The 18,452-nt window shown below is 37.6% G+C and overlaps 2 protein-coding genes across 2 annotated transcripts; both read right to left on the reverse strand.

Annotated features, from left to right (window-relative positions):
* Positions 1-8,726: 8,726 nt before the first annotated feature.
* On the reverse strand, positions 8,727-12,975 carry LOC121801051 (epoxide hydrolase A-like). Its single transcript, XM_042200522.1, has 3 exons — positions 12,706-12,975; positions 9,063-9,259; positions 8,727-8,970 (listed from the first exon to the last, which is right to left on the reverse strand). Exons 1-3 carry the CDS (start codon positions 12,973-12,975, stop codon positions 8,727-8,729), a joined length of 711 nt encoding a protein of 236 aa, XP_042056456.1.
* Positions 12,976-17,514: 4,539 nt separating this feature from the next.
* On the reverse strand, positions 17,515-18,452 carry LOC121799985. Its single transcript, XM_042199524.1, has 2 exons — positions 18,283-18,452; positions 17,515-18,178 (listed from the first exon to the last, which is right to left on the reverse strand). The coding sequence occupies exons 1-2, from the start codon at positions 18,385-18,387 to the stop codon at positions 17,810-17,812; spliced, it is 474 nt and encodes a 157-aa protein (XP_042055458.1). The 5' UTR covers positions 18,388-18,452; the 3' UTR covers positions 17,515-17,809.

Consider the following 18,452-nt stretch of genomic DNA (forward strand, 5'->3'; position numbering starts at 1 on the left):
ATATTTGAGAAAGTCAAAATGAAAATAAATACGAGTATTAGGGTATCTACTATGAGACCGCCGCGCCTATAGCCCTGGCGGGGGTGATCCCGGGCTGCCTTATAGTGCAGGCGACGTCCGCCCCGGGGCGGACGAAAAAAAGGGGGCGGATGGTCATGCGGAGAAACCGGGGCGATGACGCGCCGGTCGGCCTTTCGCCGCGCCTATAGGTGCGCCGGCCTATAGTGTGCCGGCGCCTCGGCATAATTTATTTATTAATTTTTTTATTTTCGACATTTTTAGTAAGAGAGGGGGAGATTGGAGAAGGAAGGAGGAGGAAGGAAGAAGGAGGAAGGAGTAGGTAGTGCACGTTTTTGGAGAGAGAAAGAGGGGTAGTACACGTTTGTACCTATTTTTATACATCTTTTTTATTCGGTTCCAATTGTTTACGAATATTCGGTCCCAATTACCCCATTTTCTAATTATTTACATTCCGATAATTGTAATTATAATTGATTTAAAATAAATGAAAAAATTAAAATAAAATTTGGTTATAAAATTTCGGGGCTATTGGAAGTGTCCGCCTATAGTGGCGGGCGCGGACAAAAAAACTGGGGCTGTGGAAAAAAAAAAAGGGGGCAGGGCTATTAGGGACGTCCGCCTTACAATGGACACTCTTAATACACCAAAAAAGGGGACCACGTATGCAAAAATAACAGAAATTTTCCTACTGACAAGATGCAGTGATATTAGGGGAAAAGTATGAACTTTAGTTCGGCACGAGTTTTAATGAATAAAGGGGAAGTAAGAGAGAGAGAGAAATGATAGTAGAAATAATGTTAGTGGAGAGTGAGGTCCACATTATTATAATGGTATAAGTGTTAATGGTAATGGTATAAGTTGTAAATAAAATGATGTGTAGGGATAGTATGTAGTTTGAATTTTTAAAATTAAAAAGTTCATACTCTTTAGGGACGGACATAAAAGAAAATAATTCATACTCCTTGGGGACAGAGGAAGTATCTAAAAGACAAAAGTGATCAAATCACTCTAAGCTATCACTCCGATTCAAGATCCAAACCAACCAAAAATCTTCCCCAAAAATCAAGTCTTTAGTGTTAAAAAATCGAGAGATTTCGAACTATGTGTCTCAATTCGCTGATCTTTCGAGATTTCGATTAAATTCGCTAACCTTTCAGAATATGAGATCAAAACATGCAAATTTTTCAGAATAAGGGATTTTGCTTATTTATCTTTTTTTCTTCTTTTTTTTCTTATTACTTCTCACCCTACATTTATCAATTAACTAAATTAGCCGCTTCAAATTTGGACCCTTTGAAATTTTTGCCGCCCACTCCACATCATTTCTTTCCGATACTCCATACCGACTCCCTCCACATTCCCTAAAGTCTTTGGGAGGCACAACAAAACAATTAGGTAAAGAAGCTTTGGCACATGAGAAATTTATGGCGGATGGGTTTTGGACGAGGAATCATTAGGCCAACACAAAAATTACAACTCTTCTCAAACACTTTGCATCGCCGACCAGTTTTATGCACTATCATTCTCTTATACTCCCTCCATCTAGGGGTGGGGAATTATACTGAAATATCAGACTTATCTTACCGAAAATACCGATTTTTCGGTATATCGTAATTTATACCGTACCAAATCTTTTGGTACGGTAACGGTATTAGATTTCATATACCGTGGTATACCGAATCTTTGGCATATCGATATATATCGTCATACCAAATCGTTGATATATATCGACACTTCGGTATACCGGTATACTGATTTATTATTATTATATATATATATATAAACATACTATATATATATATATTTATGTTATAATTATATTCAAATTTAAAAATAAAATTCTCTTTATACGAAAATAAAAAATAGACTTCTTTTTTTTTAATATTTTGGGTATAATAGATTTTTTTCGTTATAACAGGTATAACGGTATGTCGTATCAGAGTTCGGTATACCGCAAAAGTACAACATACTGAAATGTGATACGGTATACCGAAAACACGGTATAGTAACGGTATAAAAAACTACCTTACCGAATTTTCGGTATACCAAAAAATTCAGTACGGTATCGGTATGGTGTTTTATCATACTGTAACTTTCGGTACGGTATACGGTATGACACTCATGGTACGTAAAAGAATAGGTTTTTCTAGGGTAGTGGTGTGGTCAAATGATCAGGAGGATATCCCAACCTAGCTGAGTCATTGGCACGACAGCCTAAACCTGGTATCAACAAAAATTTCTCAACCCACTTCTACTGGCTAGTATAGTGGATGTTAGGGTCGAATCCTACAGAGATGGACACGTCAGAGAAATTGTAGTGATAATCTGGAAGGTTGGTTTGCTACCACGCTTGGGTTGAGTTTTTATCTAGACGGGGAAGTTAAAGAGTCTACTCTATTGACTAGTGGGCGTGACAATTGTCGGCATGTGGTTGTGTACGTGAATATGTGGGACAAAGTGTTTCAAGGACATGTGGAAAATGTAATATTACTATAAATGGCTAAACAGAATAACAGGAAATATTTGGTGGTGCAGGGCTGCTACTGTTAGGTCTGTAGGATATCTGAAAAGGTAAGGAAAAAAAGTAAAAGCAACTAAAAAGTAAAAGTGGTCCAAAAAGCATAAAGGATGTTGTCTTCACCACCAAGTAACACAAAAACTCATCAACTTCATCAGCTCCATTAACGATTCACATAAATTATGCAACCTTAAACTGAAATTAAACTCCAAAATCAAAAGATCAAACGGTAACTCTTAACTTATGCTAACTAACAAGGCATGCAAGGTGAGTGGAATTTCTCGACTGCGATTTCATGCCTTTTTCAGACTTAAACGATCAACAAACAAGAAATTCACACAACAACCAGATCTAACTGAATCACAAGAAATTCTTACTTAAACATGCAGATTCAACGCTAAATTTCCAGATCTATCTAAGCAAGGCAGAATGAACATGTTGCAACACATAAGATGAACAAAAAGCGGAATCAAACTTCATTAAGAGCAGGTACTTCAGAATCCAAAAGACAACTAAAATTACGAAATATTCGAAAGATGAAACAACTAAAGTTAAGCTAAGAAACGCGATTAAAGATTGTTTTGCCCCACGGGCGATGAAACAGTGTGTCTGCTACAATGTTGACTAGCTAGAACGACTGTGAACTTTCTCCGGCGGGTGGCCGGAATCTTCAGGTAACCATGGCTGTGGCGAGGAATGAGATGTGCAGGAGCTAAACTGCTGCTGGAACTAAGGTTATCCGAGAGAGAGCTTTTCGAACTAGAGTTAAGTGTGTAAAAGTGAAGATCTTCTTGGTAATGGTGAATGTTGAACTCTTCTTTCTCAAAGTGACCTTCTATTTATAGGTTGGCTTGCCCTCACTTTTAGGGTTGACTTCCTTCGTGAAATGTCTCTTTTGCCCCCGTGTGTAGTTGGTCATTCCTAGCAATCCTTTCTTCTCCATCTCGAGCCTTTTTTTGGCATGCATCCTGGCCAGTATTGCACCCTTCTGGTGCCTTTTTCACCTGAGTTGTATGACCACTTTCCTACTGGCTTGTACCATTTTTCCTGCACACTTAGGCAACTTTCTTGCAGATAATGCATGTTAATCACATCATACTGACCAATAACCAAGGTCTAGAATACGACTTATCAGTACGGTATACCGTACCGAACCATGGTCTAGAATACGACTTATCAGTACGGTATACCGTACCGAACCACCTCTACCTTCATCCACGAAAAATAGGGCATATTTGCCATTTTGTGGTTGTCCACGAAAAATAGGGCACATTCAAATAATATGGCCACACATTCCACTAACACTACTTCTCTCTTATTTTACCATTTTTACATTAAAACCCATGTTATTCACAAAGAGACATATTTTTCGTGAACGGAGGGAGTACAATTTTGGGGAGTCGTGAAAGTGGAGCAGATTTGGAGTAAGGGAAGGAGCGGATTTGGAGTAAGGGAAGGAAGCCATGGCTGGCAGAAATTTCTTACTCCGTACCATATTGGTTTTAGAACTTCGGTCCAAATTTGAAGTGGGAAGTTTGGGCCATTAATAAATGTTGTGAAGGCAACAATAAAAAAACAAGAGAAAAAAATAAAAAAATGCAAAATCTCTTATTCTGAAAAATTTTGCATGTATCGATCTCATACTCTGAAAGGTTAGCAAATTTAATCATAAATCTCGAAAGGTCATCAAATTGAGACTCATAAAGGTTAGTAAATTTAATCCTAAATCTCGAAAGATCATCAGATTGAGACTCATATTCCGAAATCTATACTAATATAAAGTGACAGTTTAATGAAAAGACTTATTTATCCTTTTTGGCGGGAAACATTATAGTATGTGAGAGGGCATTTTGGTAAATTCAGTTGGCTAAATTTGGAGTTTATTTTCTAATTTTTTTTGTATCCTGCATCCTATATTACCTTTCTTTTTTTCAGAGATTTACCGATTTGAAATTGGAGAGAAAGCTGAGAGACGGCTGGCGCTGGCGGAGCTCCAGTGATCTGGTTAGACGGCGCTTTCGCAGAGGAAGGGGAAGAAGCTGATGTTCTTCTCCATTTGGGGAAGGAACAAATGGTGAAATTGAGATAGGAGGCGAAGCCGGCAGCACACTGGCCACGCAAGGGGGAGACGATTTCGCTGAAAGGAGCGGAGTGAGAAGGAACCACCGCTGCTGTGTTCTCCAAATTGGGAATTTACGTTGAGAAGGTTTTGTTTAAGAAGAAGACATATAATTGAGAGAAAGGGAAAGGAGCTGACGGAGCTTAGTATAAATTGGGGTTGCCCAATTCTAACTTAATTTGGGCCCTTTCTTTAATTGGGCTCTAAGTGTAAATGGTAGTGATAAGGTGGGTAATTTTAATTAGTTGATGGGCCACTACTAATTTTAGTTGGGCCAGTAATCAAATTAATAATTGGGCCGAGAATTATTTATGTTTGATTGGAAAAAAATATATTGACTTGGAGCTCAATTAAATAATTTTTTTCTCGAATAATTTATCAAGTTCCCGGTGATTGGAAGTATTAAAGTTGGAGACGCGAAGGGCCGACCGGCGTCGCCCCGCGACGCCACAGGCGGCCTTAAGAAATCTTAAGAAAAATCCAAAGAAAAGGATTTAAGAAGAGATTTTAAGAATCCATATATCATTAATTAAATTTTAAGAGAAAATAGAATTTCTCCAAAATTAGTAAATGGGATATTACAGTTCTGCAAGAGCAGTGAAACCCGATTTAGGAGTTAAGAAAAATTCTATAAGCCGAGACTAAGAGATAGATGTTATCCTATAGGGTGCATGCATTCTTTTCTTAGAAAAATAGTTCAAGTATTAATTAGCGTGTCACGCTATTTTCTAAAGGAAATTATTCAAGGGGCAGGTGAGGCCAAACGAGGATTTGTTAATTGGAGATAAGCATACCAGGTGGGCTTTCTTTTAATATCCAGCACATTAGTGTGGATATAAATTAAATATTTGTGAACTTATGGAATGTCATATTTTCTCAAATGGAGCTATGGTTTTTGTTAAATTGTTGTCATGCCATAAAATGTTTGTTTTCGAGGACTATCTGTTGGACTTTTTGTGTTGGTATTTTAGTTTATGAAGTGTATTATTTGGGCTTTATTTGTGATGAATTTTATGATTAAAAATTTATAAAAATTTAGAGTTCCAAATTGGGTGTTATGGCTATATTATCATTATATTTATGTTTTAAATATTAGGTTTTAATTCGGAATATTAATTTATAAGACTTTGTATAAATCTTTTAATTTAAATTCTCTTTTGTAATTAAATTTGTATATTATTATTTTGCCTTTTATTAGACTTTTAATTTTAAAATGTAGGTATAATTATTGGAAATTGTTATATATAGTAAAATAAATCTTTAACTTGATGAATTCGATAATAAAGTTGTAGGTTTTCTATCTAAATATAAATAAAAATTGGAGGATGTTGTAGTCGAGTAGTTTTATAGAAAAGTGGTCCTTCTAAATTTTATTGAAAGATGCATATATAATTGAAACTTAATTGTAAATAAATTATCTAATGTAAATTCAAAGTAATTAATAACTAGAAGTAAAATTATTTCGTTATTAATACATACTCAATTGTTTTGCAAATTGTGTTTATATTTTCATATATTAACTTATGAAAATTCTTTAAAGACACCAAATCTCTTGAATTACTAAAATTCTATAAAAAATACTACTGTCCATATTCCTGAAAATTTGTCACTTATTCTCATTTTGTCCGTCCCTAAAAATTTGTCACCTCTTACTTTTACTATCTTTTGTAGTGGATCTCACACTAAACGAACTCATTAACACTCATATTTTATTGACTATAAAACTATTTCATCCATTTCATAATAGTTATGTCATTTTATCATTTTGGTACATTACATAGTAGTGAAGTCATTTACCTTTTTAATAGATTTTCAGTGGGATGCCCCAAAAACATGTTAATCGCTTAGAGTGGACGGAGGGAATACTATGTTATCATGATCAAATTTATACAATATTTTTTTACTTTTGTGTTTTCCAAATATATAATGTAAGGATATAAATACATCTAATAAAGTGTTATATACCATATGCTTCATTTATTCAACTATAACACATATTTTTCTAATGTCTTTATTACATTTTCTGAAATGGAAGCATATTTCCAATTTATCCTTTGTCTTATTATATTCATATTCTCCACTCTAACTTTTTATTTAAATATATTTAGCCGTTAATATATCTTTATTATTTGAAAATCATTTGTCCCGTGCATAACACGGGTGATAACACTAGTATCTCTAAAAAGACACTATTCACTGCACCCAAGAGCATATTCAAGAATATAGACAAGCTCCAATCCAATTATCCAACAACTTTATGTAGTTGTAGTTGTAACACAAGTTTGATAATGCGAATAGGATTAGAATCGATAAATGAATTGGTAGATTCATACACATTATGGAATATTTTTAATTTTAAAATATATTTAAAATTTAGTGTGTTTATTAAATTATCTCTCTTACTTTACTAATTACGCATTAAAATTCATGTTGTTTCAAAGTGGTCTGTTTTTATAGAATGAGGGAGTATTAGCTTTATTATTAGCAGCTTGTTTATCTAGCTTCACTAGACCAAAACCTGAACATTTAGTATGGTTGAAAAATTTTGACTTGATAAAATTGCAATCCGATTAGCCTCGGACCCAAGTAAAATTGACTCAAAACCCGGTGTGCTTACCCGATAGACATCCCTAGATTTATATATGTATATACGTAGATTTATATATGTATATACGTGGGAAGCAAATATATTTATCATTACAAGATATTGATTGAATTTGGTTTATTAGTAGGAGTATTAATTGCAGATAAATGCAACAATTCAAATTATTGGACTTTTGCAACCCCTCCCCTACTCCTACTAATTTGGAGTTTTCGTCGTAGGAGTATAAATAACAAAATTTTCAATATATTCTATATAAAATTGGGTGCTTAAAACCAATCTTTGAATTTTAATGAAGTTTTTTTATGTTTTTGCCGTTACAGTGCATTCACATTATAGTCGTACGCAAAATAATTCAAACATTCAACATATTAACTGCAGCGAAAACGATTAATCATTTGTTCTATGTTTTGTAGTCAAAAGAGGTTCAAAGAGTCATATGAACCTTAATCTATGACCCAAGAGGCCTTAAATGTCCAACAATAACAAAAAATGTACCTAATGAACAAAAAAAGTCGGCCAGTTTGCCGGCGTAGTCTCCATCTATACCTCTTCTAAGGGCAGCTCCTCATCTGGGAAATTTCTTTTGATCCATGCTATATATCGTCTTTATACTTGTGTAGATTGTTTTCAGCTCTTGATTTGATCATATCCTCCTTGGATTTTGTGGAGACATCAATTTGTTCTCTCTCTTTTTTTCAATGAACTGACTCGTGTAACTAGTTCACACTTTGCCTGCTCCTCCTGATTCAGTTTGGCCTGTAATTGTCATCATATTCACATGTTGCTGTTCACCGGCTTGATGTTCGAGAATTCTATGTATATACTATCTAAAGCAAGTGATCAAATCACTCTAAGCTCATCAGTGCAATTCAAGATCCCAACCAACCACAAATCTTCCCGAAATCACAATCTTTAGTGATTAAAAATCAAGAGATTTTGAAATATGAGTCTAAATTCGCTGACTTTTCTAGATTTAGAATTGATTCATGAAATGGTAGATTCATACCCATTATGGAATATTTTGAATTTTAAAATATATTTAAAATTTATCGTGTTTATTAAATTCTCTCTCTTATTTTACCAATTATGCATTAAAATTAGTGTTGTTTCAAAAGTGATCTATTTTTATAGGACGATGGGAGTATTAATTTTATTGTTAGCAGCCTGTTTATCTGGCTTCATTAGCCCAAAACCTGAACATTTAGTATGATTGAAAAAATTTTCACGTGATAAAATTACAATCGGTTAGCCTTGGACCCAAGTATAATTGACTCAAAACCCGGTGTGCTTGCCCGATAGGTATCCCTAGATTTATCTATATATATACGTTGGAAGCAAATATATTTATCATGACAAGATATTGATTGAATTTAATTCTTGTAGTAATGGTCTTTGACATTTTTTCCTTTATTCCAACACATGTAGAACTACATTAGAGGGAGGAGAGATTGAAGTTGCACGCATTAGAATTGGGTGATAAAAGAATATATATGTTGGTTGATCTCATCTGGCCTTTCTTCACCAATAAAGTGAGCAGCCCCTTCAAGCACGACCGCATCCTCCAACAATGGCACGAATTGCTTGAACCCGCCTCCGTGTATGTAATCTTGGACCCCGGGACCATGATAGATAAAGTCAAGTTCCCCTACGTCGATAAACTTCGTTGGCACTGTTACTCCACCTCCCGACCACGGGGCCTTCAGTTCCTATTAAGTTACCAATTAGCAGCAACAAAAGCAACCGTTGTGTAACTTGAACATATGAAATATTATGAGAAAATAATGAACTAGTGCTCTGCTCACAAGGCTAATGCACGATAGTAGTTCACTCCTCCGGTGAAGCCAGTCTTGTTGAATTTGGTAACATAATAGTCAAGATCTTGCTCCGTTGGACCATTGGGGAAGTAAAATGGATTAGTGTTGCGGTACGAAAAAATGTTCTTGAGAACCTCCTTCGTGCCAGCCTCCTCAAACACACCTTCTATATAACCTGGTTCCTGCAAAATATACATGTATATAGGAATGTGATCAAATGCAAACTCTAAATATTGTACAAACTCCAAACTATTATCTGAACCGTTAGAAAATGAAATGTGACAATTATTGTGGGACGGACTGAAATGGAAAAGAGTGACAATTATTGTGGGATGGAGGGAGTATAATTTCCCATTAAATTTTAAAAAACCCAAGCAAATTGTTGATCTTACTATTTCAAGCAATATTTTAAAAACTGGACCGGTGATTGAACCGGTACAACTATCGGTTCACGGTTCCACTGGTCGGACCAGTTGGACCACCGATCGAACCGTAATACTGTAGCATATATATAATTAAATATATATTATTCCACTACTAACTTAAAATGCCTATAAGTCTACACAATTATACATGAGTTCATATGATAAGTAGTGAACAAAATATTTTAACAAAATACTTAAACATAACAACAAATATAAATTCATAATATTCAAAAATTATTTACAGTACTGTATTATTCTCAATCCTAACTTGACATATTGTGTATAATTTAATTTTAAAATTAAAAATCATAATACTTTCCTTAAATCCATATGGTACATATTCAAGCAAATATTGAAGTGAAAATATATACACATAATGTACTTTTAAATTAAAATAGATTTAAGATTTTTTAAATTAAACTTCACTTAGCCATACACCACCACACGGCACACCCATATATTTAAATCACAATTCTCAACCTTAGTCTTATTCCCTCAAGCGCCGCCAAGAAAATACCTCCACCTCCATATTTTGAAACCTCTTCCACGTCGCATAGTTTCTCTATTTCTCTTCTACTTCTAAATCCTCTCAATCTTTGTTCTATTTCTCAATCTATACTCAATATTTCAATATTTGTTGGTCATTCTCTAGATCTGCACTGTCATTGCCCCTCACAAGTAGAATAATTTTGGGCTGTGATGAAGAGAAGGGCACAAAAGAGTCTTGAAACGATGGGAATAAATAAATGAAAGTGTGAATTTTATTTTTAATTTTTTTTTGAAAAATCGGTTCAACCGGCCAGCGGTTTCCGGCCCAACCGCCTGGTTTATCCGATCTGAAACGGTCCAACAGCACAACGGTTTTGAGAGGCAAACCAGACCGGACACGACAATGGTTCGCGGTTGGTCCGGTCCGATTTTTAAAACACTGGTTTCAAGCAAGTGAAATTCAAGATCCAATCTTTCTCCCAAAATCAGAAACCAACATTCATCACCCCAAGAGAAAATTAAAAAATTCAGACACCCTCCCTCCAATTCTATTATCCAAGCACACTCCACCAAATTATAGAAGGTTCTATAATCTGATACCTCTACAGAAAGAAAGTTAGGATATTGATGGAAATAGTCAAAACATGAGTTATACAATAGTAATTTCCTACCAAAGATTCAAGAGCAAAGCAAACTATTTATCTTACTACCTAAGAACATCCATAATGGCGCCCGTCCCGGCAGACGTCCGGCCGGCGTGCCGGAGTTCCGCACTAGACGTCCGCCATTGCGCAGCGGTGACGCGGATACGGACGTCTTCTGCGGACACCGGAGTTCCGCGGCGTTCCCGGGACGTATGTCGCGACGTCCTTGCGGACGTCCGCCATTGCGTTGACCCCACGGACGTCCGCAGGATGTCCCGATTATTTTATATTTTTTTCGAAAATTCTATAAATATGGCTCGTTGAACTTCATTTCATTCACACCACTTGTATTAACGAGTATCTCTCTCTCTACGTTTCTTTTATATATCCAGAATGGCTGGTAGTGGTAGTGGTAGTGGCTTTGGTGCGGGCGGTAGTGGTGGAGGTATGATGACATAATGAGGCGAATTCATGCACGTGTACGGGAGGCAGCGGAGAGAGAGATACAGCGGCCTTGGCGCCGGCAGTACCTCGACCCATTCATCGTCGATCTATAGTACCCCGGGACCACCTCGCTGCACACCGTCGGATGTATGAGGATTACTTCGCTCCGGAGCCACGATTTGGGGGGAACATGTTCCGACGATGTTTTAGGATGCATCGTCCGCTCTTTCTGCGTATCGTGGGCGCTTTAGAGCATCGATACGGGTATTTCAGGGTGCGGGAGGATGCGGCTGGTAAACTCGGCCACACTCCGATTCAGAAGTGCACTGCCGCAATCAGGCAGCTGGCATACGGAGGCGCGACTGACCTGTTCGATGAGTACCTTCACATCGGCGAGACGACTGCCCGCAATTGCCTAAAGTATTTTTGTCAGAGCGTTAGGGAGATATTCGGGGATAGGTATCTTCGGAAGTCTACTCCCGAAGATTGTCAGGCTCTGCTGGATATGCACTGGACTCAACACGGGTTTCCGGGGATGCTAGGCAGCATAGATTGTATGCATTGGGAGTGGAAGAATTGTCCCGCTGCATGGAAAGGAGTTTACACTACGGGTTTCAAGGGCAAGAATCCCACGATGATCCTTGAAGCGGTAGCTGGCTACCGACTGTGGATTTGGCATGCCTATTTTGGAGTAGCCGGGTCGAACAACGACATCAACGTCTTCCAGTTGTCGCCCCTTTTCAACGACCAGTGCATAGGCGTCGGTCCGGCCGTCAATTTCGTCGCCAACGGCAACCAGCACAACATGGGCTATTATTTGGCTGATGGGATATACCCTATGTGGCCCGACTTTGTGAAGACGATCAGATGCCCAACAGAAGAAAAGAAGGTATATTTTGTGGGTCGTCAGGGGTAGCCCGCAAGGATGTGGAGCCGGCATTTGGGGTGTACGCATGTATCATGTATAACATGATTGTCTAAGATGAAGGTCCAGCATTGACGGATTGGGCCAATGATGATGTTGATGTTGCGGGTCCAAGCCACGGCGTGGCCACCGGCAATGTACGTATGAGGATACCCCATGATGAGATCGAGCGAGTTCGTGCATTTGCCGACATGCGCCAAATACAAGCTCATATTCAACTCCAGAACGGTATAATTGAAGAAGTATGGCAGCGGATGAGTCGTCGTTGATGGAATTTGTATTTATTGAAGTGTACTTTTTTTAGTTTTTTTTGTTGAAATGTACCTTTCTTTTTTTATTTTATGAAATTTTTATTCTGTAATCGTGGCGAAATTTTAATTCCGTAAATTGTTTAATTTGGTGAATTGGTGAATTGGTGAATTTTTATTATTGTGGGAAGTCCGTCGGGATATCCTTGGGGATGTCCGCCACTGTGCAGTGGGAAGTCCTTATGACGTGGCAGTGCAGTGGGAAGTCCTTATGACGTGGCAGGAGGTGTTTTTGGGATGTACGCGGGAATGTCCGCCGGGACATCCGCACCACTGTGGATGCTCTAAAGCAAAACAACTAAATTAATCAGTTTGATTCCCTCACCAAAATTCAAGATTCTAACAAACCACAAACTGCCTTCCAATTTGGAGCAGCAGAATGAAGAATCTAACCTGAAACCTGTAGATATAGAGATCATCGCCATACAATTGGCGACCCAACTCAACCGCATTCATCTGAGGATTCCTGGGAGAGAAGGGCAGGCTGAGATTGACCAAAGCCATGACTCTATCAGGTCTGTACATAGCGAGATGCCAAGTCACAATGGCGCCCCAGTCATACCCAACAACAAAAACCTTCTCCTCACTCGGCGCCACCGCGTCCAGCAGCGCGATCAGGTCGCCCACCAGGTGCATTATGCTGGAGGAAGAAAAAGCTTGCATAGTAGAGGAAGGAGGCAGGAAACCACTCTTTAATCTTTATTCATATTTTAGTTAGGTCGAACACGTCAATCTTAAAATATACATTTTGCCCATCTTGTGTATTAATTGTTAATAAGTGGAACAATTTTATTTAAGTATTATCCATTTGTCCATTAATCTCTCTTAAGTATGCCAAAGTAGTTTCGGTCTATCTAATATGAGCTGGTTCAGTGTCAGCCATTGTCTATTTAGTTTGCTAATTTTGAATTTTTTTATTAGCAAACTCGAAATTCATCTCATTTTTAATGTATATATTGTAATACCTTGACTTTTTCTAATTTTTTTTGTTCTTATAGTGACATCGTTTTTGCATCTGGAAAAATTTGCGGCTTTATTTTGTTTGTCGAGAGAAGAAATATCATTTTGGGCTTATAACAATATTTTTTTTTCTATCCCAATTTATTTATTTCCAAGCCCAATTCCTTTTAAAACTATTTCTTTTGAAGCCCAATTTTGGGGAAGACCCCCTTCTCCACTTCCTTTTCGATTACCACATCTGAGCTGGGGAGGAAATCAGATTTTAAATATAGGAGAAAATCTCGGCCATATCTCAACAAACATATACGTTCAGTTTATATATATAGGGTTCTTGTATCTTTTTCACTATCAAATTAACCAAGAGTAGAGCTACAGAGAGGGGTAGGAGGGAGAAGACGAACGACGACGAGCCGGCGGGGAGAGCAGCGGCTGCTCGGCAGCGACGACACTGATGGGCGGAAGCAACAACGTAACTGGATGACCTCGGACTGGTGCCGGCGATGGAGTTGTGACAGAGGCGACGACTGCGCAGTGACCGGCCGAGAATTAGAATCGATTTGGTGGCGGTGATGCAGAAATATCAGCAGCGGCGTGATTGGACAGACAGAGGAGCAATGACTGACGGAGGATAATTTTCCCGGATCGAACTGCGATGGGCGACGCTGAAGGTGCCATGGTTCGGGTAGAGGCGACGTCCCTGCCGGTGCGTCTCCGGCAGTGGCAGAGAGGGCGAGGAGCAGGGGCTGACCGCGACGGGCCGAACTGCAAGTTTCGAATACCACTCGACGCCGCAGCAAGCAGCAGCAGCTCCTGCTGCGTCGCAACATTGGTGGCGGTGGTGCTGTGTTTTTGCCGGCCACAACCAGCGGAGGAGAAGAGAGAATTAGACATAGAGAAAAAGTTGTAGGTGCTGTGAATTCAATTGTGAGAGAAGTTAATTTGGGGGTGTTGACCGTTTGGTTGAAAGAGAAGAGAGGCAGTTGGGCTTCATTTGTTAATGGGCCTATTTTGACTAATGGATGGAACAAAGTGTTTAATTTAAGTTTGGGTTGGTTTGGTTCTAATTAATGAGCCTGGGCTTAATTAATGAGCCTGGGCCAGGGACATGGAAAGTTAGGATGGAGTTTTCTTTTGGCCAGCTGGATTAAGTGACGTGGGCTTTCTTTTTAAATAAGGGCAATGCCCTAAGTATACTTTTATGTGAAAATGATATGAATATTTGTCATGCCGTGTTTTGTTTTATTCTATGGAACCTATCTGATGTGGCTTATGCCATTAATGGATAATCGAATTCGGGTCTGTCTAGGGAGTGAGTCCCTATTCAGGCTAGTGTACACCTATGGAGATCGTGAGCCGTCTTTTGGGTCGGCCGGTCTAGTGACTTGGAATGTGGCCACATTTCTTGTCATCAATGGATCAGATATGGTAGACATCTATGGGAAAATGACTGCAGTCACGAGTTTTACGATGGAAATGATTTTAGTGTCTTGGGCGATTTCTAAAGTTAAAACCTCAAGGTCACTCAATGGTGGCATGATAAATACTTTTTATAAAATGTTTTCGGCATGAGTCCACTGAGTGCATCAAGTACTCAGCCCTGCATTTCTTTTTTAAAATGTGCAGGTTGAGCGGTGACGAGCGCGGTGGGTGTGTCTTGAGCATAAAAGTGAAGAATGTCTATCAAATGTCTAGAATATGTTGTGTCTTCGTACATAGCATTATTCTACTCTCGAAATGCTTCCGCTAAATATTGTTTCTTTTGAGTCGTTGATTGTTGAGATACTCTGATTTTATTCGAGCTATTCCCATTTGTTTCGGGCTATGGTTGAGTTGTGTTGTTTTCCCCTTTCTTCCCCGCTTCTTTAACCCTCTCTTAGTCGCGATCAACCGTGTTTTCTAACTTTAGAAAATGCGGGCGTGACATATATTGTGTTTGGTATTTTGCGGACCTGGCCTCTATCTTGTGATGCGTGTGACTTATATTCTCATCATCCATAATTTGAATATCATTTTTAGTCAGTCTAAATTTTAAGAAATTATTCTACTTTATGAAGAAAAGTAAATATATAAAAAAAGTTATGTGAGTCTTATTCTAATAAACATTATATTAATTGTATAATGGATTGTGAAAGTAATAATTTAGCCAAGTATATGGCCACTTATTAAAAATAAAATAAAAATTAAATAAATCATTAAATCGTAAATTTTGTGAAATGTTGAAATGGATCATTATTTTGTGAAAGTACTTTATTAAATAAATCTAATCCATGTCTCCGACAACATACGTGTTTGGTGTTTCAGCTTTCAGCAAATAGATTTTCGAGTGTTATTCACGTAATCTATGGAATAAATGATATTGGTACTTTAGTATTTTGTATTTTGTATTTTGTATTTTGAGGTCTTCTCGAATAAAAGATTTACGCGTTTGAGATTTCAGCAAGTTGATTCTGTCGAGTGTGATGCTGATCCACGTAATCAATTTAATAAAGGATATGGAGTAGTTGATTTATTATTTTCTCTAGTAACTCAATTAATTATATATAGTACTCCATGAGGGGCATGTGTTACATTAACTCATTAAGTAACTCTCAAGTTTTTTCACTAAAAAGAAACTGTCAAGTAAATGTCTCCAGCAATAGACGTGTGGGTATTTCATCGATTTGATTTTCGTCGAATGTGATGCACGTCATTGAAATAGTAAAAGATAGTAGTATTACTATAATTGGTATATTGCAAACCTCATTCGTCCTAAAAAACAAAGAATCTTGTACATGACACGAGTTTCATGTGTAATTGGTAAAGTAAGAAAAAAGTGAGAAAAAATAAAAAAGAGATGGGAAAAGTGAGAGATAAGAAGTTAGGTGGTAAAAAGTAGGGTTTGGAAGTAATGTTAATGGATTGTAAGATCCACATTAATACGTTGTTAAAAGAAGTTAATCAAACGTCTCACAATGCGAGCTGATTGTAGTCATGCAACACTTGTTCGAAAAACTTTGTTTTTCTTCATGACTGCCGATCATAATTCACTTCGCATTCATCAAACAGTTTTCAAATGAGTTTTACGAAAAATGGATTCGTTGAACATAGTTCCAACTCATTTCCCTATTTCTTCGTCTAATAGTTGTATCTTTTCTCGAGAGCTCTAAAAACATACTCCATTTTCTAAATAAAAATTTTCAATGGCCTTTATTAATTTATTGAAAAATATAGCATTATATGTATCCATGATTAAGTAACAAATGTAACCTCGTGGTTGGTGATGAGGCACTAAATTATGAATATTTAATATGCGTCTCTTATTTAGATGGGCCTATCAAACAACCAATCACACATGATCCAATATTAGTCATGTAACTGCATATATGCAAATCAGAGTCCATGACTTATGTTCTTCACTTCTTCATTTCACCACTATTTCTCTTTTCTTTCTTTCTTTCTTATGCACTGTTGAACCAATCTTAATATACAGAGATATGCTTAATTATATACTCCATTATATAGCGTGATAGTGTAAAACAAACACGATCTAGCATATTATATTTATACTATAACAAAATATGTAAGCTTAATGTCAAATATTGATTGAAAAAATGGACCCCCCACGCTCCTTCATAAAAGAACGGTTGTGAAAATTAGACAAATTTGCAAGTTGCAGAATACAGACGAACAAGAATGTATAAACTCAAACGGTTGGGAGCGCTCACCAAATAAAACACCATCTCCAACATTTAATTCCCCAATTTACTACTCAAATATTGGATACAATGTCCAATATCATCTTATATGAAATGGTGGCAGTAATCAAAAATAATTTCTTGCAATTGGATCCAGATTTTCTTCTTCTACTTTTGGGCTACTATATTCATATTTGATGTTTCTGCAATTCTCTTTTGTTTAAACGCTTTTGTTCTTCTTTTGAGCTACTGTATTCATAATTGTTTAAACGCAACGAGCAAAATGAGAATAACTGAAATATGTGATAAATATTGTAGCTAAAAGAGATCTTTCGTTTAAATGGGCAACAATCTAACCAAGAAATATACTTAGGTTGGGGTTTGAGTACAACAAAATTTAGTAATATATGTGGTTAGGATGTTTGAATAATTCGCTTCATGCTCCAATAATCCAATTTAATTAATACTACAAGATGCATGGATATCACTATGACTACTAAGTAATCAACAACTACTTTTGGTGATTAGTGATTTAATAAGCGAAAGACCCAATTTAGGGAAAAAAACATCACGACCAAATTGAATTTCCCAAATCTATACAATCACAATAAGTGATTCAATAAAAGGGAAAGACCCAATTTAGAAAAACCATCACAACCAAACTGCATTCCCAATCAATACAATCACAATCTTCTTCTTCTTTTCTCTTAATTTTTTTAATTCCCCTCTGCAAATAAAAAGAGAGTGACATTCTTGAAAAAAACCCAACTTGAAATAAACAAATCGGGTCAAAAAAGGTTACATAGGAAAGCTAAAAAAAATTCCCTTCAAACAAAAGCCCAAGAAGGCGTTCAAGTCAGTCATCACGTGACCAAATAAATTGGCATCTCCGCCGCAGAAATCCGGTGGCCTTCCGCCGCATTCAGCTCCCGGAGACTGAAATACGGGACACCCGCCGCCTCACCGGGCCTCCTGTAAGGGGTAGAGGCGCCGCTCCTGCTCTCGGTGATGTAAATCGGGCTCGAAATGCGGTAGCAGCAGCGGCCGTCGTGATTGGCGGCGGCGGGAGGCGCCCCTTTGGGGGGCTTGAAGAAGCGAAGGGCGTTGCGCCACCACCGTTTCTTGGTCTTCTTGATTTTCTTGGAGGATTCGTCTTTGGAGATGGGCTTCTGCAGCTTCAAATGGAGGTCTATGGATCTCTCCCTCTTCTGCTTCCGAGCTTCTTCCAAAACCTGCAAATAAATCAACCCCCACATTGTCATTTCGATGCAAGATTTGATTTTTATTTTTATTTTTATTTTTATTTTTATTTTTTTGAGAGGGAGAGAGTGAGAACCTGAAAGTAGTGGAGTTGAGGTTCAAAGCCGTAGTCGGTAAAGTGTTGAGGAATGGGGAAAATGGGGGAAGTGTTGGGCACTGATTTTGTTGTGAAAATCTCCATTTTTGTGACTGAAATGAAACAGATAGAGAGGAGAGAGAGTGGGAACTGGGAATGGCCGTTGGAGG

The sequence above is a fragment of the Salvia splendens genome, chromosome 4 (assembly GCF_004379255.2).
Source record: "Salvia splendens isolate huo1 chromosome 4, SspV2, whole genome shotgun sequence".
Taxonomy (NCBI): Eukaryota; Viridiplantae; Streptophyta; class Magnoliopsida; order Lamiales; family Lamiaceae; genus Salvia; species Salvia splendens.

Excerpts from the sequence above, each read along its gene's own strand:
- LOC121801051 (XM_042200522.1), bottom strand. The coding sequence starts at position 12,975 with ATGCAAGCTTTTTCTTCCTCCAGCATAATGCACCTGGTGGGCGACCTG. Across the intron at positions 9,260-12,705 it reads TCTATATCTACAGGTTTCAG|GAACCAGGTTATATAGAAGG; the intron begins GTTAGATTCTTC and ends TATATTTTGCAG. Across the intron at positions 8,971-9,062 it reads TATCGTGCATTAGCCTTGTG|GGAACTGAAGGCCCCGTGGT; the intron begins AGCAGAGCACTA and ends GGTAACTTAATA.
- LOC121799985 (XM_042199524.1), bottom strand. The coding sequence starts at position 18,387 with ATGGAGATTTTCACAACAAAATCAGTGCCCAACACTTCCCCCATTTTC. Across the intron at positions 18,179-18,282 it reads CTCAACTCCACTACTTTCAG|GTTTTGGAAGAAGCTCGGAA; the intron begins GTTCTCACTCTC and ends ATTTATTTGCAG.